The 27,887-nt window shown below is 43.6% G+C and overlaps 1 protein-coding gene across 1 annotated transcript in view; it reads left to right on the top strand.

The window, feature by feature from the left end:
* The window catches only part of LOC139283491 (plasma membrane calcium-transporting ATPase 1-like), an 81,426-nt gene extending 54,225 nt beyond the window's left edge, over positions 1-27,201 (top strand). Inside the window, exons 8-22 of the mRNA XM_070903516.1 lie at positions 3,834-4,016; positions 5,580-5,794; positions 5,989-6,231; positions 6,432-6,673; positions 6,806-7,043; positions 8,421-8,600; positions 9,642-9,729; positions 9,936-10,042; positions 11,689-11,880; positions 15,001-15,214; positions 15,378-15,589; positions 17,115-17,222; positions 18,292-18,474; positions 23,146-23,235; positions 26,946-27,201. Of these exons, the coding sequence (XP_070759617.1) occupies positions 3,834-4,016; positions 5,580-5,794; positions 5,989-6,231; positions 6,432-6,673; positions 6,806-7,043; positions 8,421-8,600; positions 9,642-9,729; positions 9,936-10,042; positions 11,689-11,880; positions 15,001-15,214; positions 15,378-15,589; positions 17,115-17,222; positions 18,292-18,474; positions 23,146-23,235; positions 26,946-27,197 (2,747 nt within the window). The 3' untranslated portion in view covers positions 27,198-27,201. The remainder of the gene's footprint in view (positions 1-3,833; positions 4,017-5,579; positions 5,795-5,988; positions 6,232-6,431; positions 6,674-6,805; positions 7,044-8,420; positions 8,601-9,641; positions 9,730-9,935; positions 10,043-11,688; positions 11,881-15,000; positions 15,215-15,377; positions 15,590-17,114; positions 17,223-18,291; positions 18,475-23,145; positions 23,236-26,945) is intronic.
* Positions 27,202-27,887: the final 686 nt, after the last annotated feature.

Below are 27,887 nucleotides of genomic sequence, written 5' to 3'. Positions count from 1 at the left end.
GAGTTTAGTCGACGGCGATAAAGAAAACGTTGTATTTGAGAATTTGTGAAGGATTTAAAAATTCTACATGTTCAGTTTTCCCATCACACATCTCAACACATTTATTATCCTCTGATGAATGTGACTTTCTGTTGACACTGTTGAGAAAAACCAACTGATTCAAACAGTGCCGTGATGTTTTTTGGCTGAAGCGAGGCTGTCAGTGTGTGTGGGAGTTGCACCCTTGCAGTATTAGTGGGCTGTGGGCTGTCGTCTGTTCTGTTTGTGTTTCTTTTCTTTTCGCCTTTGACTCCTCTCATTTCTCTCACTGTTGCCTCCTTGCAGGGTGTTGCTCAGGACTTCATGTTGTCTTGTAATCACTGTTTGACTCTCTCCCTCTGTTATTTTTATGTCTTGCTGAAGTCTCCTGCAGCCTCCACAGCTCTGCAGCCTCCTCTACCTCCTCCTGTCTCTCTCTGTCGTGGTTCTGCATCGCTGTCGTTTTTTTTGTTTTTTTGGGGTGATCCTTTCAGTTCGTCTTCTGTTTGTTGACTTGCTTTCTTTTTGATTGTCAGACACCCCCTCCCCTCTGCCCGCCGTGCGCTCTCCCATGGTTCAGTGCTGCGCCTGTTTACAGTTCTGTGGTTGGTCAGTGGGTCTCAGTCCTGTTCATGTGAAGCTGTGTCAGTTAGTTCTATGTTGTGGCTTGTCTCCAGAGTGGACCATGTACATAAAGCTCCACAGCTTCCTGGTTTGACACTGACTCACCCTCACACTCAGAATCTGTCTAAATGTCATGTTGAGGTTGTGCTGACATGAATTGAGGTCCCTTTTAGCGAAATTCTTTGTGGGAACTTCTCATTATGAACCTGATGGAACTCAGAGTGAGGCAGTGACGATGACAGCGAAGGAGTTTTGGGATAAAAGTGTCCAAAAATCACATTACTACACGCTGAAGATGCACTCCCTGGTTTTGCTGTAGCACCCCTAAATCTTTGAAGTTCCTCAACGTCTCTGTGGATGCTTGAACAGTGAGTTGGGTGGAAATGTCGGTCGTTTTAGCAGATTTCTTTTTCAGAGACATTGAGCCCCATGCAAGAACATTTTGGTATTCTAAATCTCATTTTCCCATCAGGTTTGTTTGTACGAGTGTTCGAACTTGAGTGCAAACGTCCCTCGTTGTAAATCCCTCGTTTTAACTTGACGGATACCCCCTGTTCATGAGGAGGTGTACGTTTGCTCATTAGCATTTGCTGCATTTGTAGACAAGTTTAATTTACAAAAATGTCACCCAAGTGTAAAAAGAAAAAGTTCACACTGTTGAGCTTCAAGTCGTGCTGTCAGACATCAGTAAAGAAACGTGTCAAACTCCCAGACCAAGATACTTCGCAATATGTTATGCAACTTGGTGAAAATCAGAAAATCACTGGAAAGATTGTCACACCACACAACAGGGAGTTACGCCTTAATTGGCCAGTCAGTTTACAATGGACTAGCACCTCTATGATAGCTTTGTTTCTGTCATAGAGGTGTTAATTAAATGATATGTTTTAGCGTTGAGGTCATAGTTAAAGGTGGTGTTGTACTGGACTGCATTATATTGAGAGGTGTTTCTAATATTCTGCCTCACTCATGTGTAATCTCACTAATAAAAAGGGAGGACACATAATTAGAAACAGTCCAACACCATCTTTATGTAGGCATCATAAAAGTAGGATTTATGGCAGAACAGTTGTATTGGATTCATTAGCTTGTACATGTAAGGCAAGGCGAGGCAAATCTGTTTGGATAGCACCATTTAACAATTCAGCAAAGTGCTTTACATAAGACATAAAGGCATTAAGACAAGATATAAAAGAAACACAAGGGAATATAACATAACAATAAAAAGACACACAAATAGGATTTAAAGGGATTAAAACAATGTAAAATATAATGAATCAAGTGGCCACTGAATGTAGGTTTCCAAGTCTACATTAGTACTTTGGCCACAACCTCTTTTTCACATTAATAGAAGAATAAAAACATGCTCACTAACCCGGAAAATACATGTACATACACAAGTCTGAGCTTTCCCTCGGTAAACCTCGCAGCGTAACACAGTAACTGTATCTGCATATGAATCGTCATTTAACGACGTTCTCACTTAAATCACTTCAGAACATTCAGCTTGAGGTTCTTGCATGAGGTCCAATCAGTCAGTTTGTTCTAACACAATTTAATTTCAAGTCACTGCTGAAAACTCACTGAGGAAACGGCACAAAAAGAGGACTGTATGGTTTCTACTCTCAAACAGTCCAGATTCCAGCCCGTATTATTTTGATCTTCTCTAGCAGAAACCAAAAGATGGAATAGATCTGATCTCAACAGACTTCATTACTTGACACCTCAGTAGGTAACAAAAATAGGGACAGACATTTGACCCGTCGCTTTTTAATGTTATTTGAATTCCCTGGTTACATTTGAGATAACCTGGGCAGAGTTTTGCAGTGAACACCTGAAGTTTCTCTTGTTATTTAGAAACTTCTTATCGGTCATCCAGGAATCTAAACCTGCTTTATGTCCATGATCTGTTGGTATTGTTGGTTCCAGAAGTGAATTTGACATTGTTACCAGCAGTGACTCTCCAGTGGAGTTTAATATGGGAAAATACAGTTAGCAGATGAACGACGTTTGAGTATTTGTGTATTAATTTAACGACCCAGTCAGATCATTTCCAGTAGTTAATGTTAATGAACCAACAAGGAATTGAGGGGATTTTGAGATAAAAATCATCCCAGCTTCAGTCAGCGTTGTCAGCTCAGTTGTTCACGAGAACAAACAGCGTATCAAAACTCAGCGTGTCAGATTAGAGTAGATCTGTTCTGTTTCCATTCATCACCTGCTCACATTTCTTTGGTATGGAAATATGACACAAACAGCAGTGGATGGAGGGAGCGCAGCTGAATTCAGTGTAAGCTGTTCAGCGGAGATCAAACAGATTAAAAAGCTCCACGTTCAGTACTACAGTCCAAACAGGATCCCAGCTGATGAAGTGAAATGCAAATACACAGTTTGTTTATGCAAATGAGGAGCCGCCGAGCAGGACGTGAAACCAGACGCCATGTCAGACTTCAGAACAAACACTGTGTGTGTGTGTGTGTGTGTGTGTGTGTGTGTGTGTGTGTGTGTGTGTGTGTGTGTGTGTGTGTGTGTGTGTGTGATTGACAGCCCCACGGTTAAATCCTCTCTGTTGTATCTGCTGTTCTCTGTTCTGTCTGCTGCTCTTCATTATGAACTGCTGCTCTCTCTGAAAGCTACCTGGACCTTTTTCCATGAATGTTCTTTGATCATAAATTGATGAAATGCTACTTTCTGCATTCAGCCAAAGGGTCACCATGTTAATGATAAAGAGTCAGAGGTCTTTTCTGATCTCTGAGAAAACTCGTCCGGTCGTTTTCAGCTTTCCCTGCGACTGAATCTGTAACGTTTTCTCTGCCTCTCTACCCTTCATCCCCAAACCACTCCTGAACCCTGCTCCCTCCTTCTTTTTGTTTTGTTTTGTAATTTATTATAATTTATTGATTTAATTCATTCACCTTTTGTCAACCCGTCCGGCCTCCACTCATCCTCTGCTCCCGACACCAAACTTTCCTCTCTTCCATCTTCATTCTTAAAAATACAACCTTCTGCCTCTTTCACATTCTGTTTTCTCCCTCCTGTCCATTACTCTGTCCTCTTCTTTCACCTTTACCTCTTCTTCAAATCTAAACCTCCTCATCTCTCTTCTCCTCACCCATTTATCCCTTAAAACCTGCCTCCTCCTCCTCCTTTTACCCCACAACCACCACCTTACCCCCCCCTGCCCCCCACAGCCAAAACCCAGGACGGCATCGCCCTGGAGATCCAGCCGCTGAAGAGCGATGAGGCTGCCGAGTCGGAGGAGAAGGAGGAGAAAGAGGAGGCCAAACCAGTGAAGAAGGTCAACGTGACCAAGAAGGAGAAGTCGGTGCTGCAGGGCAAACTGACCAGACTGGCTGTACAGATCGGGAAGGCTGGTGAGGAGCGCACACACACACACACACACACACATACACACACACACATACACACACACACACACACACACACACACACACACACACACACACACACACACATACACACACACACACACACACACACACACACACATCATATCAGTTTAGTCTCTGTGTGTCCAGTACAGGAATATGTCCAGGACAATCAGGTCAGGTCAGTTTACTTATGGAGCACATTTAAAAACGTATTTATTCACCAAAATACGAAAATAAATGGATAAATAATCGTAATAGACGATGTTAAAGCAACCTCATTGTCATGTTATAATTAAGGGCACTCAAACACAGTTATAAAATGATGAATCAAGACCCTCCCCTCCAGCTTATCTCTACAGCCATGCTAGCAGCTCTGTGAGGCTGTGCTAGCTAAATGCTAACGTCAGCACGCTAACATGCTCATGTTTGCAAAGTCATTGATCACGCCTCCATTAATCTTCTATAGCTGCCGGCAGCTCATTGTGAGGTGGCCAGCTCTGTCTTAACTCTGCTGTCAGGATGAAGTGGTGATAGCTTGTTAGCTTAAAACCGACAACGTTAATGAATTAAACCGCTTTGGAGTTGTTGGAAGACAAAGAACAAGAAGATTTCCAGAAATGTGGGACTGTTCCTTTTATAGCACACAAAGTGATCAGGCAGTGAGGGGACTGAGAGGCTGAAGGTCAGAATGCACTCAGTTTTATTGGATAGATGTTTTATTGGGAACATGATTCATCCCGGAATTGAAGGTATTTTGCGTGTCATTTCAATTGACCTTAATACACTGAGGGGCTTTCAGGGCAGAGTGGAGGCTGGGGCGGTAGGGGGGGTAATGCCCCTCATAATGCCCCTCATTACTGGACAGAAATAGAATTTGGGCCAAAACTCTTTGACAGGAGGTGACTGACGGGAGAGATGAAGCAGAAAAACACGAGCAGTTTTCTGTTTCACCTGCTTCTGATTTTACAGGAAGTTGTCTGACTTACAGATAAATAACCTTTTTTTTCTTTTGTATTGTTAAGTGCTGACGCTTCCTGACAACATTTTTGCCTTTGTTTTGCATCCAGACCTCACTGCCTCGCTAAAATATAAACCAATAATACTTTTTAACCATGATTCCTCCGTGATTTCAGTGTGTCTTATAAGCCTCTTAAAAGCCTGATATATTCAAATGTTGCATGCATAAATGTATGCTTTTAAACTTTTTACATATATTTTTTAGACATAGAACATGGAGAGAGAGCAACAAGGGTCCCTGCTCTGAATCAAACCAGCTGTGATTACATAGTAAGAGTCTGAGACTGCTTTGACACAGGGACGCATGTCCACAAACCTTTTTATACACAAAACAACCAAGATCACATTTTAACTATCTAAATACATTTTCCAACAATATGAGTCCTCATTGCCTCAGCAAACTGCAATAAGTTATTGGGCATCAGATTGTCCCTGAATGCACCACGACATGTTTTAAAAGTGTCACAGCAACTAAAACTATGACAAGAAACATAAGCTAATCACTGTAATTTTATTAATTCTAACCAGGTCTGATCATGTCGGCTGTGACCGTCATCATCCTCATCCTCTACTTTGTGATCGACACCTTCGGGGTCCAGGGACGGTCCTGGGTGGCCGAGTGCACCCCCATCTACATCCAGTACTTCGTCAAGTTCTTCATCATCGGCGTGACGGTGCTGGTGGTGGCCGTTCCTGAGGGGCTGCCGCTCGCCGTCACCATCTCTCTGGCCTACTCTGTCAAGGTAAGCAGGATGGGAAGCGAAGGGGATTGTAGGAAATGTAAGATTAATAGATTTTTAACTATTCAGAGGATCATGTTTGTTGAGGATTTGATAACTACTCTTATCAGACATTTCATTAACCTTAAGGCTAAGTCATGTAGTTTTCAAAACTATGTATAAAATCTCAGCCTCTAACCTCGTTCTCCATATTTTAGAAAATGATGAAGGACAACAACCTGGTGCGTCACCTGGACGCCTGCGAGACCATGGGCAACGCCACGGCCATCTGCTCGGACAAGACAGGCACGCTGACCATGAACCGCATGACGGTGGTGCAGGCGTACATCGGCGACACGCACTACAAAGCCGTCCCTGAACCCGACGCCATCAAATCAGAGACTCTGGAGGTGATGGTCAACAGCATCTCCATCAACTCTGCGTACACCACCAAGATCCTGGTGAGACCTTCATCGCCACATCTAACAACGACACTAATACACTAATCAAACCAGCTGTCAGAACCCAACTCCGGGTACACACATTAAAATCAAACCCAACCTTTACATACAGAAGTAGTCTTGGTGCCCCTCATTGCCTGTGATGACACGAAACTGATTTAAACTCCAATATCACATTAAAACCTTTTGTCCCCTCTCAGCCTCCGGAGAAAGAAGGCGGCCTGCCCCGCCACGTGGGCAACAAGACGGAGTGTGCTCTGCTGGGCCTGGTGCTGGACCTGAAGAGGGACTACCAGCCGATCAGAGAGGAGGTCCCCGAAGAGAAACTCTACAAGGTTTATACCTTCAACTCCTCCCGCAAGTCCATGAGCACGGTGCTGAAAAACGCTGATGGAGGCTTCCGCATGTACAGCAAAGGGGCGTCAGAGATCGTCCTGAGAAAGTAAGAAAAGAGAAAATCTGTCTGAGGGAAGAGGGGCGGATGGATGGATCGAGTAATGGAACGTATTTCCTTACCTCCTTACCTAATAATCTCCCTCCCGCTCCTCTGTCTCTCTCTACTCTCTTCTCCCAGATGCTCTCGTATCTTGGACGCCCAGGGTCAGCCTCGCGTCTTCAAGCCGAAGGACCGCGACGAGATGGTGCGTAAGGTGATCGAGCCGATGGCGTGCGACGGGTTGAGGACCATCTGCGTGGCTTACAGGGACTTTCCCGCCGAGGCCGGAGAGCCGCAGTGGGACAACGAGAACGACATCCTGAACGAGCTCACCTGCATCGTCGTGGTCGGCATCGAGGACCCCGTCAGACATGAGGTACAGAGCACATTTAACCCCCGCCCACACACATCCATCTGAAAGCACTTCCTGTAATATTTCATCATCAAGGCCGGATGAAAAGCCTGCCGTCCCCCAGGCTGCATCCTGTAAATGTAGAGCAGCAGGAGTCAGTCAGCAGCTCAGCGTTTATCTCTACTCGAGCTGTGATGTGATGGACGCAAAACTCTTATTCTTACTGTTCATATTCTGAAGCATGAAACATGTATGTAGCTGTGACCTGACGGAGTGCAGTCTGCACAAAATACTGTCATTATATAAGTATAAGGGACTAATTCCACCATCAAAGAGCAGAGCCCTTGTAAAGCCACTTGCAATTAATAGACAGTTCCTTGACTTAAAGGGCAAAACACGCTGGCGCCATTTTGACGACACGGCAATTAGTCAGTAAAGCAGCTTGAATCTGCCTGAACCTCGACTTCCTCATCTGTCTGTACGGTGGCCGGAGTGTCCCAGGGGTCCCAGGAAGCCCCCCCCCCTCCCCTAGTTACTGGTGCTATGCCTGGAAGCTTTCCATTCTAAGCACATACTGAGTTGAAGATGATAACGGCGGCAGATTTACCATCAAAATTCAAAGTGAAACAATGGGTCCCTGATTTCAGACGGAAGTTAACCTGAGCAGTTTCTCAATTTAGCCAGTGAGCGTCAATTTTTCTGAACTGTTGCTAGCAGATTTGATCAGCTGTTGCAAACCAGCTAATTAGCGTTTGCTCTGACGCTGACTCTGAAGAACCCTGTAAAAAGATCTTAGATATGCACTTGATGGCTACATGCATGATATTATGCTAACAGACTGAAGCTAAAGCTAACAGGTCCCAGGTAAAACGTCTGCATCCTCACCAGTTGATGGACAGCACCCCTAAACACTCTCACTGCAGCCACTTGAACACCTCTTCAAAACCTAAATCTGAAGACTGACAATCCAACCCCTTCACTCCTTCACTCAGGTCAAGACTCCCCTCTGCATGAATCAAAGATGTGATGTGTGGATTTGTAAGCAAATACAGAACTCCTGTTGGTCTCCGTCAAATGCCAGTTGAGCCACCTGTTGAGAAGGGGAAGTAGCCAACAGCTCTCTGATTGTCAGCTGACCATAATGTCACCACGGACTCCTCACAGTGGTCCGTCTCTTTTTATTCACTCTGGTGTCTGAGATGAACACAGTGGGATCTCAGGTAGAAGCTGCTGGTAGAAACCCAACCTTGGTTTGAAGATGAGTGAGCTTCCTTTTAGGCTACAGTTGTCAAAATAATCTTTAAAGCGATGGATGGATCAGGAAGAGAAGCTGGACTCCGTTAACATCTGTACTCCTCTTTCAGGTTTCATGACATTTCTTTTTTTCTGACACTCTTCCAGGTACCTGAGGCTATTTCTAAGTGCCAGCGTGCAGGCATCACTGTGCGTATGGTGACAGGAGACAACATCAACACCGCCCGCGCCATCGCAACCAAGTGTGGCATCATTCTGCCCGGGGAGGACTTCCTGTGTCTGGAGGGCAAAGAGTTCAACCAGCAGATCAGAAACGACCAGGGAGAGGTGAGACGAGTACAGAAACGTTTTACTGCACTACCGTAGCCAACAAGTATGTCATAAAAAATGTATCTAAAGTTTTTATACCACACGATGACTCCCAGCAACTGAGCCTGGATGTAGTTTTGGCTTGCTATCAAAAAACTGCGGAGAGAGCAACATGGGCATCCCAGGCGAGTCCAGCAGGCTGTGTGTAAGTTAGGTTGATCGTACTGTGGGAGTTACACTTCTTCCTTAAATGTCAATTATTCACAACACAGTTCAAATAGATCTTAAAACATAAACCCTCCTGAGCAGTTATAAAAATAGTAACGAGAGGAAAATTTCCTTTTTATTTTTATGCTGCATTTACTTGTAACAGAAACGTATGGTATTGTTATAATATTTATGTGTGATACAGCCATACTCCCCATAGAACAGAGCGATAAGTGATCCTTGTATTATTAATGAGGTAACAGACATTTAGTATCATATGTTGGCTAGTTCACACAGGAAAGCATACATTACTTATTATTCTGTTTTAATAAATGTGTCTATTGTAGATCTCTTAATCACTAGTCTCAGTTTTTATCTCCCTTCACCTGAATGCTAAAGCGTCACTCTCTGTGACAATGTTTTGATTAGAGTGGACTTTAGCTTTAAAACAACTGTTCTGTTAACTATTAGCCAATATATGCACAGATACGATACATCTGCAATAAGCTAATATCGGCTGATTTATCGGCCCGACTCTCGTTTAGCTGCTGTTTCTCATTATTTGTCCAGTGTCAGTTCAGTATTCTCGGGTAGTTTGATCCTGGTTTGATGTGTGAGATGAAGCCCAGACTACTTTTCCTCCGCTGTCAATGAATTATTGTTTTGTTTTTGTTTTCTCCATTATACTAGAAAGTAAATAAACAAATAAAGAGGCGGGTTATCTTTAAATGTATGAAGGTTTTATTCTTTCATAAATTCATTACAGAGACAGGGGTTGTAATTGGTCAGTATTTGGTCCATAATGTGTAAGAAGAATTTGATGAAACAGTTTTTCATGTTTTTCGTTTTTAGGTGGAACAAGAGCGTCTGGACAAAGTTTGGCCCAAACTGCGCGTTCTGGCTCGTTCCTCGCCGACAGACAAACACACTCTGGTCAAAGGTGGGTTCACTCTAACAGGGATTCAGTGTTACATGATGTACAACATGTGATGTTGAACATGTTTTACTGCTGCTTACGTGTTTGTTTGTCCTTGTGTACTTGTTTGTGTTTTTAAAGCTCTGACAGAAGGAGGAAATTCATTTGTTCCTTCATTCGCCTTCGTTGTAATTGTTCTCTTTTTTTTTTTGTTCCTCTCTGTTGATCAGGCATCATTGACAGCACGGTGGGTGAAACGCGACAGGTGGTGGCAGTGACAGGAGACGGGACCAACGACGGCCCTGCCCTCAAGAAAGCTGATGTCGGCTTTGCCATGGTAACCACTCCTTCATTCTTTCGCTTTTCTTTCTGTCGTCTTCGTCCCGCAGCTCTTTAAGTTAATTACATTTCTAATGCAGCCATGAAATAGGTATTTTCTGTAAACGTCATCCACTCAGTAACTCTTGATTTTAATGCCGTGGATTCATTAAGATAGCTGTGAAATGGGATAATAAACCACATTACTGTGCCTGCTCTCCAAAGACCAACACACGGAGGGGGACAACAGGGAGACTGGTTCCGTCCTTTAGATTTTTGTCTTACATACAGTAAATAATATCAGTCTTACATCCTGGACACTTTTTTTTCTGTACAATAAGCATAACTCATGAAACCTGTTTGAGTTGTATAATCCATCGCAGTGAACATAACACCTGTTGGTGTGTCATTCAAACTCTGACACTCAGATATTTACTGTGTGTTGAAAACCTGTGGACATTTATAAAACTGTCCTAGAACATGTGTGGCACTCACATGTTTCTCAGAGCCCGACATAGTCTGAAAATGATAATATATGACATGCCTACCTAAGACACGTCGTGACTGTGATTAAGCATGTAAATAAGGGGTTTGCGGGTTCTGATGCAGTTGTGAACCAGCAGCAACACGTGGTTCACCTGAGAAATACAGCGACGATACTGAGACAAAGAGACTGATTGAATTCTGCAGCAGCTCTGCTCACTGTCTGCGTTTGTCATCATGTAATGTTTGAATGTTTCAGCTGCTGATGATCATTTGTTCATTAGATCAGAAAAGATTCACAGCGCGTTGTTTCACTGAACAAATATATTTGTTATAGCTGATACTGATCGATCAAAAGCACAGCACAGGGCCTGTGGATGAGCTCAGTAACATCAGCTGCCTCCTCTGTGTGTTGTTGTGACCTTTATTTACTAAGGAAAGTCATCTGAACACCAGTGTCTCCTGCAGGCTGCTGAGCAGCTGCTGTGCTGTCAAACAGCACTCTGGCAGTACTTACTGTTCCTAAACACATCACAGAAGCAGTCTGGGGATTTAAACCAGTGACCTTCCAGCCCTAATGTGTCCCATTTGGAATATTTTCAGTTTGCACTGTGCATTGTGTCCCTGTTCAATTATCACCTGTTCAGCTGGAAAACAGAGAGCGATCCACCTCCGTCCGTCTGGTAGAGTCTGAGTCTGCAGAGAGGCTCAGAAACTCATATCACATATCTTTATGGTTACTGTTAACACGAGACTGAGACTCCTCTTTTTAGTTTTACCACTGCGTCAGTTGATTGGGTTCAGCATATTCTCACTTAGAGCTTTGCACACTTTAGCTGCATTATCCTTTAAACTTTAAAATCACCAGGGGGCTACTGGCCAGCTCGTTCTCTCTAAGAATGTGTTTCTTGATGATTTTATTTAGAAAAGAGGTTTAGTTCAGCGTGGATGTTCCTTCTTTTTAACCATCATCCTCCGTCCTCACATTCCCAGTACGACCAGTTTGTGGTTCAGTGCCTTATTTAAGAGCACTTAGTTTGTAGTTGTTCAGGGGAGTGAAACTCCCAAGCGCCTTGTCTTAAGTCTTTTTTATCCCTTTTAGAAGCTCGGCCTCAGCTGCTTGTTATTCTGAGTTTTCATCTAAAATCATAAATCTGACCGTCCCCCTCTGCCTCCTGTCAGGGAATCGCCGGCACAGATGTGGCAAAGGAGGCGTCTGACATCATCCTGACTGACGACAACTTCACGAGCATCGTCAAGGCCGTCATGTGGGGAAGGAACGTGTACGACAGCATCTCCAAGTTCCTGCAGTTCCAGCTGACCGTCAACGTGGTGGCCGTGATCGTGGCGTTCACCGGCGCCTGCATCACACAGGTAGGCTGAAGGCTGCACACTGAAGTTTATGTGGGATTAAAACTGAACTTAACCAGCAGGTTGGAGGCGTGACGCGTTTAATTCAATCAATTCCCTCATGACGGTTTATAACCGACCATTCAGTCACAGCTGGTGTCGCTGGTGTTTTTATGGAAGTTCAGGGCTGCCAATATCAAAATGAAGTCATCATGAATCAATGATCAAATTTAAATTTTGTTTTCGCACATTTGTGTGCACATAATCTACAAATTGTAAAAATCCCATTTTTAACTTATTGTTTGTGTAAACTTTAAAATAAACTAATGGACAGATGTGGCACATCTGGCCAGGAATCAGAGCAGTGTGATGGTGTCCTCTGATTGGTGTCATCCAGCCATCGGATGTTAACTTCCTGTCCGGTGGTTTTGACGGATGACTTTGACTGTTCAAAGAGGCCTGGGAGAATCCTGCCTTTATGAAAAGGACCATTAAATTAAATATTTTCTGTTAATTTTCACTGAACTCATATTCGGGACAAAATTCAAATAAAAATGTAATTTTCAAATTTAGGTTCCCCCTTGTCTGCCAGTTTGAAAAATTCAGTTTCATTTTTAATTTCAGGGTCATTTATTTTTCATCTTGGAAGGAATTATGCATTTCTAAGTCTGGTCAACTCATCAATGGTTAAAGAAATATTCCCTCCAGACACATTTAGAGACAAGAAATACTCTGCATTTCTTTGACAACAGGAAATCTATATTTTTTTGACCCTCCTGCCTGTAAAAGTTTTAAAGCTCAGTCTGACTTCCTACATTTGAGATCTATAAAAAGTCTAAATGTTCCTCCACAGACTTTAAGCTTTAATATCACCAGGTTTAAATGGTTCATGTCCCTGCCATTTGTGTGAGTTGTGTGAACTGTGGTGGCGGCGCTGCATCCTGCTCAGTGTTTCTACCTTCTCTGTGGACTGAACATGAGCTGAAGCTTGTGTCTTGATTGTTGTATTTAATTTTGAGGCTTACTTTTGCGTTTGATGCATCTGCTCTTAAACTACATCAGTACATTTCTTTTTGATCAAATCATTTTTATTTTGATGTGACCGCCTCAGCGCTGTGAGGAGGCGAGGCAGCCGTGTCACTTTTTTTTTTGTTTCATAATGTGTCTCTAATCAGGAAACTGAACTCCTGACACAATAAAAAAAAAAAAAAAGTAACTTGCGGCTGTGTATTAATTGAAAGGCTCACAGCTGGCAGGACAGATAACTAACTCGTCTACAGAGTAGAGAGCACAAAGTAGGCTAAGATACAGCCTGAAACCATGGCAACACGTCACCATCATAATCCTGAAATATAACAGGGACTCAGCAGGTCTGCGGTCTCTGCGCTGAGTTTATACTCACTGATCATCCAGCGCTTGGTTTCGTTGGCACAGATCATTAAACGATGGTGAACTGATTTATGTCTTTATTGTATAAACAGAGGAATGTCGTAGGTTTGGTCTCAGATGTGGAGGGGGTCCGATGAAGTTTGTGTGTGTGTGTGTTTGTGTTTATGTGCATTTGAATCAGTCTGTCAGACAACAGCTCGGACTGTGGAAAAATCATGGGGATGCAGCAGACGGACCTGTACCACCTGTACCTGACCAGGCCGACTGTGAAGGCTGACGAGGTCTGCCAGGATCATTCCCGTCCACTAGCAGTACAGTTTCTGACCGCAGTACAGATACCCCCAAAACAAGGGCCAACCGTCTAAAAAATAAAAACGCAGTTTAATAAGATGGTAGAGTCTGCAATTTATGTATGTATTCATGATTTTATCATACGGGCAGACTGCAGTTTAGATATTTATTTATTCACCATTTTAGGATGCTGAGGGGGGGGGGTCATGTATTTATTCATGATTTGAATTGCCTTGACCGTGGATGCAGTGTTTTGTTGTTGCTGCTGTTTTATATTTGTTCTATGTAGTTTTTGTGACGTGTCCATGTGTTGACCTGCCTGTACTAGCACTGTGCGGTAACACAAAGTGGCTCTTTGAGGACAATAAGGTTTTCTAAACTGGAAACTGAACTAAAACATATTTTTATTATTGTTTGGTTATTGTGCTTAATGATGGCAGTATAACAAAATAAAATAGAAATGCTATATAAATCTCTGTATTGTTAAAGCACTAACCCTACTCAGAGGGGAACTCTACGTTTACACGAGTACGAAGTACTTGAGCCAGCGTCGTGCAGCGGGGCTGAAGACTGAAAGTTTGGAGGTGTGGTGTTTGAAAGCTTAACATTACCATTAGCCGCTACTAGCATAACTGTCGACAGTCGAGTTGCATTGTGGGTAATGCCCATGCCAGGTTTTAAAAACTGTCCATCGGGTGCTAAATCAGAGAACTCTTTGAAAATCATGTTTAGTTTCCTCGACAGAGACCTGATCTCTTCTGATAGATAATGTTGTGTTTGCATACTAACTACAATGAGCACTGTCGTCTTTTCATCTTTATAGGAGAATATGTTCTGTAAAAACAATATAAATCATTTCTTTCTTCCTTAAAAACATGCAGACAAGGTGAAAGTAATTTTTTCAGTCCTGAGTAGTGTCTGCACATCTTCAGCTCCTTTTTGCTTTTGGCGTCAACAACGTCAACAACACATGTACCTCTTGGAAATGATGCGCTTGGATGGAACCAACAGCCCCAATATGCAGTAACATTGTGCTTCACATATACTGTACATTTGGCTTACATGTTCAAATCTGTCTTTAAATCTCTCTGTGTCGGCCCGGCGGGGGTCCAAAGGCGGACACCACCAGGGGCTGCAGACATCACATCACAATTGCATGTAAAGTCAATGCAAAGACAAAGATTTTGCACTGAGCAACGTGAACTGAGGTGAAGAGGCGTTGAAAATTATTTATTTGAGAAAAAAAGTGAAAAGTGCTTAGAAAAGCTGTATTACTCCACTCACAACGTGCAGAGGCAAGAAGAAAAAGACGAGACACTGGAGGGAAATGACAGAAAGAACAAGACGTGTTATTGGTTGTTATTTTTTTCCTGTTGTTTGCTCGATCAGATTTCCCTTCCTTCCTGTAAATCAAACTTCTGACCTCTCCTCCTCCTCCTCCTCCTCCTCCTCCTCCTCCTGCAGGACTCCCCTCTGAAGGCCGTCCAGATGCTCTGGGTCAACCTCATCATGGACACTCTGGCGTCTCTCGCTCTGGCCACCGAACCGCCCACTGAGTCTCTGCTGTTACGTAGACCGTATGGCCGCAACAAGCCTCTAATCTCCAGGACCATGATGAAGAACATCCTGGGCCACGCCGTGTACCAGCTCGTCATCATCTTCACCCTGCTCTTCGCTGGTGAGTTAAACAACTAACAACGTTCATGAGGTAGACTGTACCTGGTCGGAGGTCTTTATTAGAATTATTGTTCAGTATGTAAATCCATTTCAGAGGACATTGTTGTTTGTTGTCAAAAGAATTTAGATTTGTTTTGAGGATCTTTTCCTACGTTGTCTCTCAGGTGAGACGATTTTCGACATTGACAACGGCCGCAACACTCCCCTGCACTCGCCGCCATCGGAGCACTACACCATCGTGTTCAACGTGTTCGTCATGATGCAGCTCTTCAACGAAATCAACGCCAGGAAGATCCACGGAGAGAGGAACGTGTTCGAGGGCATCTACAGGAACCCCATCTTCTGCAGCGTCGTACTGGGGACCTTCGCCCTGCAGGTAACCCCATCATCATCATCATACATCATCATCTAATGCAGTGATTCACAAACTTTTCACACCCTTCTTTTTGGTTAAAATTAGATCATTGATATAAAGGGAGAAAGGAAGGCGTTCACTTGCATCCTGAGTGCCGTGCCGACCGGCGGCATCGTTAGGCCTGAGCGTCTGAGGCTACGGCTCGAATGATTTATGAAAAACCCCGGACCCCCCCCCCAAAAAAAGAATAATATAATAGCCCTGGACAACAGCGTTGTCAACTTCGGGCTTCTGTGGCTGTGAATGTTTTTTGACAGAGGAAAAATATCTATAATCATCACGAAATATAAATGATTTAATTCCCGACCACCCCCAACCCTTGCTGCTGCCTGCGTGTGGATGTAGAGAGACTGAGGGAGTGGGTGGGTAACGTCCTCTTGTATACGACACTCAGTCAGTGCATCTGCAGCGTGCAATGCTGCTTCTGCTCGGCTGTCGGGCTCACGCAGCAGCAACAACGCTACACCAAAAACGAAAGTATAAACAGAAGTCCCACTAGCGACCGCGCTGCGCCTAGATGTGAGAACCACTGGTTTATTGACTAATGCAGCTAAGAAATCCCTAACTACATATCTGTGATCTGCTGCTGGTGCATTCTGACGTTTTTGCGGGAGAACGTGGCTCATGGAGATGGTCAAAACACCCGATATTCCCTAAATGGTTGTACAAAAATAGTCATCAGGCTGCTGGTTTATTTTTTTTTGTACAACACAAAATGCCAAACATTACAGTAATCAAATAAAGCTGTTAAAACAGAATAAAAAAGGAAAGTAGCAATTAAACACTGGTGCTTTGAGAATCCTCAGCTTCCCTGCAGATGTCCATTTTGATCAGAGCAATTCTCTTAACATAACTATTAAAAATTTCATTACATTTCAAATTTAATGTTCGAAGTAGTCATACAATTCAGTAAAATTAAATTAAATGTAAGCGGCAGTGTTCCAGGCAGAACAGAAGGGACCTCCTAAAAAAGATTTGACACTCAGGGCACGCACACACACTGACCTCAGCCCCAGATGGTCTGGGCTTAGCCGCAGACCTTGTCAACTCCTAGAAACGCCCCTGGTGCCGACATAAGACAAACCAGCCAAAGACCTCAGAGGCCTGCCTACACAGGGCCAATGATGAGCCATGAAGTCCGGGACAGCATGAAGCATTGTCCACATTTTGATTGGAATTTTTTGTCTTTAAATAGTCGTTCACATCCACTATGAACTTCTCAGGACTTCTTGAAGCTTATTATAGCGACATGTCACCTAATATAAAGACGCTAATGTCAGAGGCCACGTATTTAATGAGGATGTAACCTATTAACTAAATTGGTCATGAGACGAGATGTGTCAGGATCTGTTAGTAAGTTTTACCAGGCTGAAGTCGGCTTCATAATCACCGGGCTGAAGTTAGTTTGAAGTGTTTATTCAGGCTTCACAATAAGAAAAAACGTGGACCATCACTTGTTCACTCAGCTGTTTCCTTTCCTCCCCAGATTGTCATTGTGCAGTTCGGAGGGAAGCCGTTCTCCTGCACGGCTCTGACCATCGACCAGTGGCTGTGGTGTGTGTTCATCGGTGTGGGCGAGCTGCTGTGGGGACAGGTGAGACCAGAACCGGAACCAGAACCGCAGGTGTTCTGTTCTGAACAAACGGCGTCAGAGCCGAATGTGAATAAACAGCATGTACAGAGGAGAAGATGAAGAGGTGGATACGTGAGGTTTGTGGCAGCAAACTGTTGCCTGTCACACTTGCGCTGCTGCAGCGTTGCCATCACGACCATCGCCATGGTAATGAGCTCAGCACATGAAAGCAGCGCGACTCCTGTTTACGAGCACAGAGGGAAAACAAACCCAGCGTGTCAGTCCCTCTGTGGACACACACAAACACACCATCACATGCATGATCCTGTTAACATGTGTACACACACACACACACACACACACACAGAGGCTTAGAAAGCATATATTACAGAGAGAAAAAAAAAGAAAAAGTTCAGTCATAAGAAGGCTGGTGGGTTCATTTGGAGGGCAGAGAGAACAGAGAGACAGAAAGATGCTGACAGAAACAGGCTGATCTGAGGTCTGTGGTTTGTTTTAGAGGTAAAGCACCTTTTGTTTCTAACAGAGAGAGAAGGTGACAGAAATATAAAAAGCTGATGTCTCTTTATTTATTTGAACAAACAACTACACAAAAGCCAATCATAAAAAGATGTTTTATTACAATAGGTAATACAATATAATGTACCGTAAATACAATAGAGCATTACATCAGATGTCTATATGATTAATAATACGATTAAATATGTAAACATAATAAGATAAAAATAAATGAACAATGCAACTTTTTTTTGTAGCTCTCATATGTTATATTTGAAGTTTGAGGTCTGATAATAATAATTAGTTCAGCTTAATGATTCCTTGTTGATAAAGAATTGTGGAAGTAATATGAAACAAAACGGACCTAAAAATTAGTTGATTTGTTCGGATTTCTTAAGTAAAATACAATTAAACTAAGTTGTCAAATGTCCCCTGAAATTCAGGAAAAACTTTCTTCATGATGTTGCTCATCGCCGCTCTCCAGTGATTTGAGTGTTGTAGTTTTATCGAGAGTAGAACGAACCATTCATGTGTAAAATCAGTCCTTAAACAACGTTTATATTTTTTCTTTCAGCTGATCTCGGCCATCCCCACCCACCACCTGAAGTTCCTGAAGGAGGCGGGTCACGGCAGCACGAAGGAGGAGATCCACGAGGAGGAGTTGACAGAGGGCGCCGACGAGATCGACCACGCCGAGATGGAGCTGAGGAGAGGCCAGATCCTCTGGTTCAGAGGCCTGAACCGCATCCAGACGCAGGTACGACCGCCGCGCCTCACCTGAGTCTAACTTTATCCCTAACTTCACTTTTCATTCAAAGGTTTTCCTGATATCTATTATATTTGAAGATTATAACATGGCTCAAATATCTGTTCTGTCACGAGAGCTGCCGAAAACATCAGTTGCCATGGTGATGCAGGAGGAAAGAAGAAAAAAGATTACTGGTCAGAATTGTTGTTTAAACCTTTTTGAAGCTGTCCAGGTAAACTTCTGATCGCTGTCACCCACAAAACAAACTTTAAACCAAATTCAGCTGCACCCTCCTCCCCGCCTTCATTCTCCCAAAATCTAACAAACGTCCGCTGGACCTGAGAGTCAAAATGTCTCAGCAGAGACGTTCATCAAGACAGCGAGGAGGGACTTGATTCACTGCAAACATTCATGCAGAAATGGATAAGCACAGTATCTTATTATATTATATTAAAGAGGCACAAAAAAACGATTTTTTACTTATTATTATTATTACTATTATTATTATTGTTATTACAGACTAAAAAAGTAGCAGATATAATGGTTTGAAAACTACCAACAGACCGACAGACGTGGGGGACGACGCTCGGACAAGAAGCCGAGCAGGTCAGAAGTTTCGTGTCTTCTCATGCAGAGTTTGACAACTTCTGCGACATGTTTGGTGACGAACAGGAGCACAGATGATGTCAGTGAAGTCGGCCTCTGACGCCTGAAGACACCTGATCGTCTCTGTTGTCCGTTGAATCTGGGTTCAACCTGTAGTCTGCCATGTTTCACTTCTAACTCACGGCAAGAATTTACTCTCTAATCTGACACAGTGACGCTCTCTAAAGAGACTAATGCTGTGATCAGACGACTACACCATATTTTAATCATTATTAGTCTCATTGCGATCAGAGTACAGCAAAAAAACTGCTGACGTATACAAACACGATATGTTTAGTTGATATTTGCTGAACGATGAAGTAGAATTAATATTATTTCCACTGTGTTGTTTTGACTTAATCTTCTACAGCTCCTGCAGCTGCTGCTCAGCCCCTCAGTGAGGAGCAAACACTGTTTTCCCTCACAGCGAAAGGAAAGAATGAGTCAAGACAGAGTTAATGAATATCACAGAGCAGTGATAAAACATGCAGTGAAAGCACTAAAACCCTGTCAGCACTGCAGAATCTCTGTGGTTTAGGTATGATGTATGAGTGAAATAATAACACTTTCTTATGAAGAGAAGTCTTCGTGCTCCACCAAACAAACGACCTAAAAAGATTCAATAAGGGATTCGAAATTAATCAGATTCAATGTGATGCTGTCAAACCCGCATCAAATAAGAGCCACAGCAAAACACAGCAAGTCTCTCACACACATGTAGACAGCATCAGAAACGATCACACACACCTGTAAAAAGATCCAAAATTAAACATTCAAAGGAAGTTTTAAAATCCTTTTTTAAGTCATTGCATTTATAAGGTGCAAGGTACAAGAAGGAAGTCCTCCCAAGTCCGTTATTTTCTCCTGGGGTAACTAGAGTTGAACAGCTCTGGGATCAGCTCTGATGAACAGTAGTTTTACATTTGAGAAGAGACGCAATAAACTGAGGCAGCTTTAGTAAGAGACATTTATAAAACAAGAGGTGTGAAGAGTGTGTAGTTCTCTTCTTGTTGCTGGTGAGGACCAGCCTACTTCCCCATCAGTACACATGAACCACAGGGCACAGTGACAAACGGCATCAAGTCTTTTTTAAGGTGGAATGAGCAGCACGAGAGTACAGGATGTCTCCGGAGTCAAACACAGACATGACGGTTGATCGCACAAGTGTTTCTCTGTCCTCGAGAGAAAAGGCACATGCACAAACTTCAACGTGTTTATGTAACTGAACACCAGAGGCTGAATGAAACATGCACACATCTTAAATGTATTTTGGATTAGAGGTTACTACTTTAGTGAGGACTCACTTAGCTGAACTCTGCTTATTTTCTCTTGAATATTTCCAGACTAAGTGTGACGTATACGTTTCTTTGGTTTACATTCACTGCTCACATCTGTCCTCAGGTCAGACTCTGGATGAAGCCGGTAAACTCTGTCCTCCGGTTCAGACAATCGGACCGGTTTACTGTTGCAGTAACTGTTGTTACTGTCCTCCACATTCAACATGTTCATCATGTTTGTGTTGGAGAGACATTAACACACAGTGGAGTGTGTGGAGGTTAAACTGGTGATATTTAACACACACTCACACACACTGCGGTTGTTGTCGAGTTAATTTCACACTCTGCTGCAGAGCTTCAGTACAGAACCACTTTATTAAAACAGAGAAATTAAAGACGGCATCCAGCGTGGGACAAAAAGCTTACCGGATATTTTTACTCTCCAGTCTCCAGCAGCACCTTCGCAGCTCTGTCTTCCCCTGTGACTCATCTCACAGTCTGGGACTTTACTGTGTGTGTGTGTGTGTGTTATCCTCCTCCTACAGGATAGATCAACACTCACTGAGCATTAGCATGTCCACAGGCAGTCCCATTCTTTCCCTATGGGGTTCATTAGCCTCTATGCTAACACCCACCTGCAGTAACAGCAGCCGACGTTCTGCTCCCACACACACTCACACACACTCAGTCGGGCAGAGAGGTCAGGTGTTTTCCTCTCAGCCGAGGACTCACTTGTACTTATTGTGGCCGGAGGGTAAACGCATCTGAATTAATAATAACTTAATATCTTCTTCTGCTTGACCTTTGCTGGAGCTTCACACAGACTCTCTGAAAACTAACTGACAGAATATCAGACTGTGACTGGCGTTTTAATATTGTTCCAACTGTGTCCTTTCCAGAAACAACCAACAGTGTCTTTTCTGATACCTTAAGTCACTGTTTCTGCAACATCATACTTAACTTTTTATTTAAAGTGGCCATAAATTATATTTTTATAATAACAATTTGTGAAAGGTGTCACTCGTATTGATGAATTATCACCTGAATCTTCAGCTCCCCTCAGCTTCATAGTGAGTTTCAGCTCATCGTTTATCTATCCGGCTACAGCTTCACCTGCTCGACCTGCTCAGCACCAAACAGCAGACAGACACAGTTAGAGACTAGCTGGTGAACATACTGGAGCATTTAGCAGCTGAAGAGCCAGATATATTATGAAACAGAACTAAAAGAGAGTGAATGTTGGACTTTAATTCACCAGTTGGCCGCAGACATGACTCCAAAAGAATGATAATGTTGCTCCTGCTGGTTGTGTAAATAAGCAACTGTTCAAAGCTCATTCTTGACCTGGAAACAATAGTTAAGAAACCGTAGAAGCTGGATGAGAAGTCCTTCAAGTGTTCAGAAAAAAAACAATTACATGACAACTTCATCTGCTGGTTAAGATCGTGTGATATGATCACGAGCCACAAACGGACGGGCGGGCGCAGGCTTGATTTCAGTCGAGGTGGAAACCCTGATTCTGATGTGTAGAGTGTCAGAAAGTAACCTTGTGGCCTTCGTGAAGCCGCTGAGCTTCATGAAAGAGGGAAGTGACGCGAGGAGGAACAGAAATAAAGCTCGTGCCCTCTTCTGTTTCTCCACCATCAGACACACGGCAAAGAAAAGAGGAAGCTCTCTCTTTTCTCTTCATGTCTGTGTATCTGTTATATCAGTCTGTCATCCTCCTGGGATGGGAGGATGGGAGGATGGGAGGATGAGGGGGGAGGCAACGAAAGGCTGCAAGCTAATTAGGTTCTTATCTCTCCACGCTCCTCTTCCTGTCCTCCTCCTCTCTAATCCTGGTGGGCAGCGTTGTGCCGCTCAACGCCTCGACAGTCAAACACAGTGGGGGAATAATTGGTACAAGCAGCACCTCACTGCCGAAACTTTATCAGTCGTTCCAAGTGACACATTTTCTCCTCTTTCTCCTGTCTCCGCTTCTTCTCCTCCTCCTCCCAGAGTGCTTTCAGCCTGATTCAAAAGCTCTTTATTCATTGTTGCGTTTCTTCCTTCATCCCTTAGTTCGATCAGAGCTTCTTCTGGATTTTCACATTCTGTCTTTCACTCACTAAACGACAGCTTTCTCTCTCTTTGTTTCTCTCTCAAACTTTCCTCCTCCCCTCCTCACTCCTGATCTCTCCCTCGTCCACTTCTTCTCGTCTTTGTTTCTGTCTCACGTCCGTCTGTGTCTCTGTTCCCACTTTCTATCGACTTGATGGTGTCTTTCTGCTGCAGGACAGATCACTGCTGTGTAGGTTATCCCACGAGAAGATGAGTTTTTAGTAAATGGGTCTAGTCTTCATGCTCCTGTTCTTTCTGCTGAAAACAGAAGACATTTTCCTGAAAAACTGTTAAATAAAATTTTAATCTGGGAATATGACTTAATCTCCACTTGGTATTAATATGTGATCTGTATCTGGATTTCTTATCTAGATCAGGAACCACTCATGGTAATGCAGGTGTAAATGCAGCAGAACACATAACAATCAGATTTGACCACATCTGGAGGAGCGCTAGTTCACGATAAAATCCACCAAATGTTGAAAGATCACAAGACCCCGCCTCTTCCTGCTATCTCAAACTGCTCGTCAAAAAGCTACAGAGGAGCACTTCCTCTGGAAAGGACAAATAACCTCTAACCTCTCCAGAAGTCTTTCCTTTTCCTGTTTCCTCTGTCTCTCTGCTATCTAACGGTGTGTTGTGGGTGTCCTTCCTTCAGATGGATGTGGTCTATACCTTCCAGACGGGCCAGGCGCCGGTGCCCGGTGCCCTGCGCCGCCAGCCGTCCGTCGTCAGCCAGCACAATGACGCCACTGCCGCCAAAACTCTCTCTAGCCCCACCCACGTAGGGCTTAGCTCCTCCTCCTCTCTCACCAACTCGGCCGGGGCTCCGCCCCCTGCTGCTGCTGCTGCTTCCTCCTCTACTGCAGGCAGTGAGTCGGTGACCAGAGGCCAGCTAACGCCACGCTTCACCCGGCTGGACTCTTTTTCTCTGTTTGAACTGCATGAAACACTGAACGCTGCATGACTCACTAACTCTGTCAGCAGGTGTCTGCACATCCTGAATCTGAAATATCTGAAGGATCTGATATCTTAGCGATTATTTTTAATAAGTGGCTGACAAAACATGATAGTAATGTACATAAAACTGGCAATATTTCAAACTGATCCGCTGACAAAATAGTAAGAAATACCGTTTCACTTATTTAAGCTCCACCAGTATCAGTGTCTACAGCTGCTTCACAATAAAAGCCTCCCAAAGGTTTTCCATTGGAAAGATTTTAATGTGAAGCAGCAACAGCAGGAAACACTCAGTTTGCATTCGCATGAATTCAAACCTCTGAAACAGCTGTAGGAAAACAATAAGTGAGCAGTAATAAGAACCACAGAGATGCAGAAGTACTGAGACCTGAACGAAGCAAGATTTTTAAAGAAATAGCTCCACATTTTGGGAAGAACACTTCTCATTCTCTTTATTTTTGAGAGTGAGATGAGAAGAAGGATTTTAATCTCATGTCTGTGTGTTAATACAAAGCTGGAGTCAGTACGTGGTTAGCCTAGCTTAGCATAAAGACTAGCCTGGCTCTGTCCAATGCTCAAAAATACACCTACCAGCACATCTGAAGCTCACAAATTAACATGTTGTGTCTTGTATGTTTAATCAAAACCATTAACATGAATAAAATTACTGTGCCTTTTTATAGATTTAATTATATATTTGCGAGCCATTTTTTAATTTATACGTCTTCAGAAGGAACCAGTAGGCTTCAAAGTATTGAGAGATTATCTAACACATTGTTGTTAGTTTTGGTCTTTTCATGGGATGTGTAAGAACCATACAGAATATGGCCAGCTTTATTCCAAAAACCATGTAAAAGCTCTAAAAAGTGAACGTGCAGACAACCTGAACACCTGATCTGTGTTTCCTTCTCTGAGCTCCACACTGTCTCTGTGCTTCCTACTTCACCTTCCTCTGCTGTAGCTTTTTTTTTTTTTCTCCATCTTAATCTCCTCCTGCTTTTTTTTTTTTAATACCTTTCATCGCTTCCCTCTCGGCCTGCTGCTTCTCCTCCTGCATGTCGTGGAGATTTAAACTCTTAACATGCATCTATTAACCCTGATGTGACTTGCTGCCTGACGAGTCGATGACAGATCACAACTGTTGGCCGACGAGAAGAGACAGAAGCTGTGAGTCGTTCTGATTCGTGACAGAGAGAAAAACAAAATCCCTCTTCTCTTTTCTTTGTTGTTTTCTCTCTTTTTCTCTGAGGCGACAGCCTGGGCAGAAAGATAATTTAATGGGTTAATCCTGAGCAGGGTTAAATCTGTCAGGCTCAGCAAGTCTCTCATGGTTTAACAGCCAAGAGCTTTTTAACTTGTGAGCTTGTGTGTGTGTGTGTGTGTGTGTGTGTGTGTGTGTGTGTGTGTGTGTGTGTGTGTGTGTGTGTGTGTGTGTGTGTGTGTGTGTGTGTGTGTGTGATTGTTGCATGTATGCTCTAAGCCAGCAGCTCTCCTGTGGTTCAGTAATAGAGAGCTTTGAACTGCAGGGTTATTAATTATGATGAAGAGTGTCTGCTGGTGCGTATAAATCAGTGTGATCAGCTGCAGCCTCTGTGGATTCATGACAGAGGAAACGACTTAAGGCAGAGAGAAGAGAGCAGCTAGAGGACAAAACGATTCTGGCTCCGAATATGATTATAAATACTTAACAGTGTGCATGCGTTTGTTGTTTTTCCCCGAGTGTGTGTGTGTGTTGTTTACTGGGGCCGGGGATCGTTTGAAAATGTTCTATACTAGTGCTGACGCCATCGAGGCTGAATTACTAGTTGGCAAAGATCCCCATTGGCCCAGAAAGTAATGTCAATTGTTTTTTAGTATTTATACATATTTATTTACACACCAGTATTTGATTCATTTCATATTTGCCCTGAAGTTGCACGCTGACGTGTAATATCAACAGATCTGCTTCATCAGATAACCTTTTGCAGCTGGACAAGAACTTGAACAGAAAATAGGAAAATCGGGAACTATCTGATCAGAGTTCAAGTCGGCGAGATGATGAATCTGACTTCAGGTTTTCATACTCATTATACTCATTTCTCTCTTAACCATAAACGTATTGAGGTTCAGTACCCAGCCCTAATGTTTGCTGGGTGTTCATTGAGTGTGGATACCAAAACTATACTTTTTAACTCGCTTGTTTTTCTGCAAGAACTTTGTTTAACTAAATACAGTCTAAAACTAGCAAAATCATAATGATCCAAGAACACGAAACCTTTTATGTAAATCAGAAACGATCTGATCAAAGAAGAAGTCAACAAGATTTTGAATCTGACTTGTCGGTCTTTGTTGGTCTTTGATACTGTTTTCCATCAGTGCCAAAAAAGTATTGAGGTTCAGTACAAGTCCTTAATGTTTGCTGGGAGTTCATTGTTTTGTGAGGTCACGCACCCGACACCACAGTTACACTTTAAGGACTTGTTTACCCTCCGAGGACAGAAGAGTCTGTCCCCGCAGGCTGAACTCTTGACCATTTCCTGTTTCAACATGACAATGCCCCGGCGCTCAAAGCCAGCTGCATAAAGAATGTTTTTCCCAGTTGGGTGTGGAAGAACTTGACTGCACAGAGCACTGACCTCAACCCCATCCAGCACCTCTGGGATAAACTGAAACGCCAAATCTGAGCCAGACCTTATCTCTCAACATCAGTGTCCAACCTCACTGATGCTCTTGTGACTGAATGGGAGCAAATCCCTGCAGCCAAGGTCCAAAGTCTGGATCCAGAAGAGTGGAGGCACATCATTCATCTGTGTTGAATTTAAATAACGTCAGTGTATCTGACTCCTGCCAAAGATAAAAACTGTGTGAGTGAGTGAGTGAGTGAGTGAGTGTGTGTGTGGACATGTATTACTTGTGTTATGGGGACATAAATCTGTTTACACAGTCACATTGTGGGGACTCACCTTCCTTTGGGGGACAAAACAGAAGTCCCCATAACGTAAATCATTACATCTTAGGGGGAAGACTTGGTTTAAGGTTAGAGTTAGGCAAGTAGTCGTTATGGTTAGGTTAAGTCTCCAGGAAATGAATGTAAGTCAATGTAATGTCCTCTGAAGTGATGGCAACACGACTGTGTGTGTGTGTGTGTGTGTGTGTGTGTGTGTGTGTGTGTGTGTGTGTGTGTGTGTGTGTTGTAGCCGTGGTGATTTGATGCCCCTCCACATTCAGCCGCCTGTTGGTGCCTCCAACATCGTGTTGACCTTTCTTTGACCTTTTGTGTTGATGCTTTGTGGACATTATTTTTTGGTTCTCCCGTCATGTTCTCATCCAGCCGACTTCTGTTTCACTTGTTAACGTTGTGTTTTGTGGTTTTGCACCTCCCCGCCCAGATTCAGACGCACGACCTCCATGTGTCCCATCAGCCCCTGCTGCCTGTTTGACGTGACCCCTTCATAAAAATGGAGTCTGTGGCTGTCGATGTGCTCGTCCTCTGACGTTTCTTTTCTTTCTTTGTTTCAGATTAAGGTGGTGAACGCGTTCCGTAGCTCCCTGTACGCCGGGCTGGAGAGCCCAGAGTCCCGTAGCTCCATCCACAGCTTCATGGCCCATCCTGAGTTCGTCCCCCTGTCCGAGGAGGAGGCTCGCATCCCCCCCATCGAGGAGACTGGAGACGAGATCGACCCCGACCCCCTCCCCAGCGCCTCCTCTGGGGCGGGGGGAGGAGGAGAGCCGCCCAGCGCCTTCCCCCACAGCTGCGAGTCATCCATCTGAGCTCCTCCCTCCTCCTCGTCCTCCTCCTCCTCCTCCTCACTATCAGCATCATCTGTCATCCCACCAACTGAACTGTCGCACTGAGGAGGGAAGTCGTCACTCTGCTCATCCCCTCATTCTGCACACACACATGCTTCACGTCGTCTTCACCCCCCTCAGTCATTCCTGCCATGTTCTGTTTTTCATACTGACTGTGGCGTCGCTCTGCCTGTAAGTTCGTCCCTCCTCCACCACCACCACCACCACACACATGTATCAGTAGAGGGTGGAGTCCAGAGTCTCCACTGTGGAAGGCCTGTCCTTGTCCATTCATGTATATTTTTTACTTGATGATCCTTTTTGAAAAGCTTTTAAACTACGTTGGGTTCGATCTTTGTGGGACTCGCAGCAGCATGTCGTGTTCTGTACTCGCTTCATTCCTGCGTTAACGCTCTCAGAAACGGCACCGAACTTTTCAAAAAAGAGTGCAGTGACTCTCATGTACATACGCTTTCGCTCCTCCACACAGCTAACAGCCCGGTTTGGTGATCAGAAGAGTTTTTAGGCAAATGCACATGTTTTTTTTTTTGTTTGTTTTTAAAACCTCTAACAATTGTTAATTGATGGTTGATTCAAACTCCTGAGAATGTTTTGTGAGTGTGACACTACAGTCTCTAAGGTTCAACTGTTAAAAAAGATGTTCTTCCCTTT

This window comes from Enoplosus armatus, chromosome 3 (genome assembly GCF_043641665.1).
Source record: "Enoplosus armatus isolate fEnoArm2 chromosome 3, fEnoArm2.hap1, whole genome shotgun sequence".
Lineage (NCBI taxonomy): Eukaryota > Metazoa > Chordata > Actinopteri > Centrarchiformes > Enoplosidae > Enoplosus > Enoplosus armatus.
This window is presented reverse-complemented; position numbering and strand designations above follow the sequence as displayed.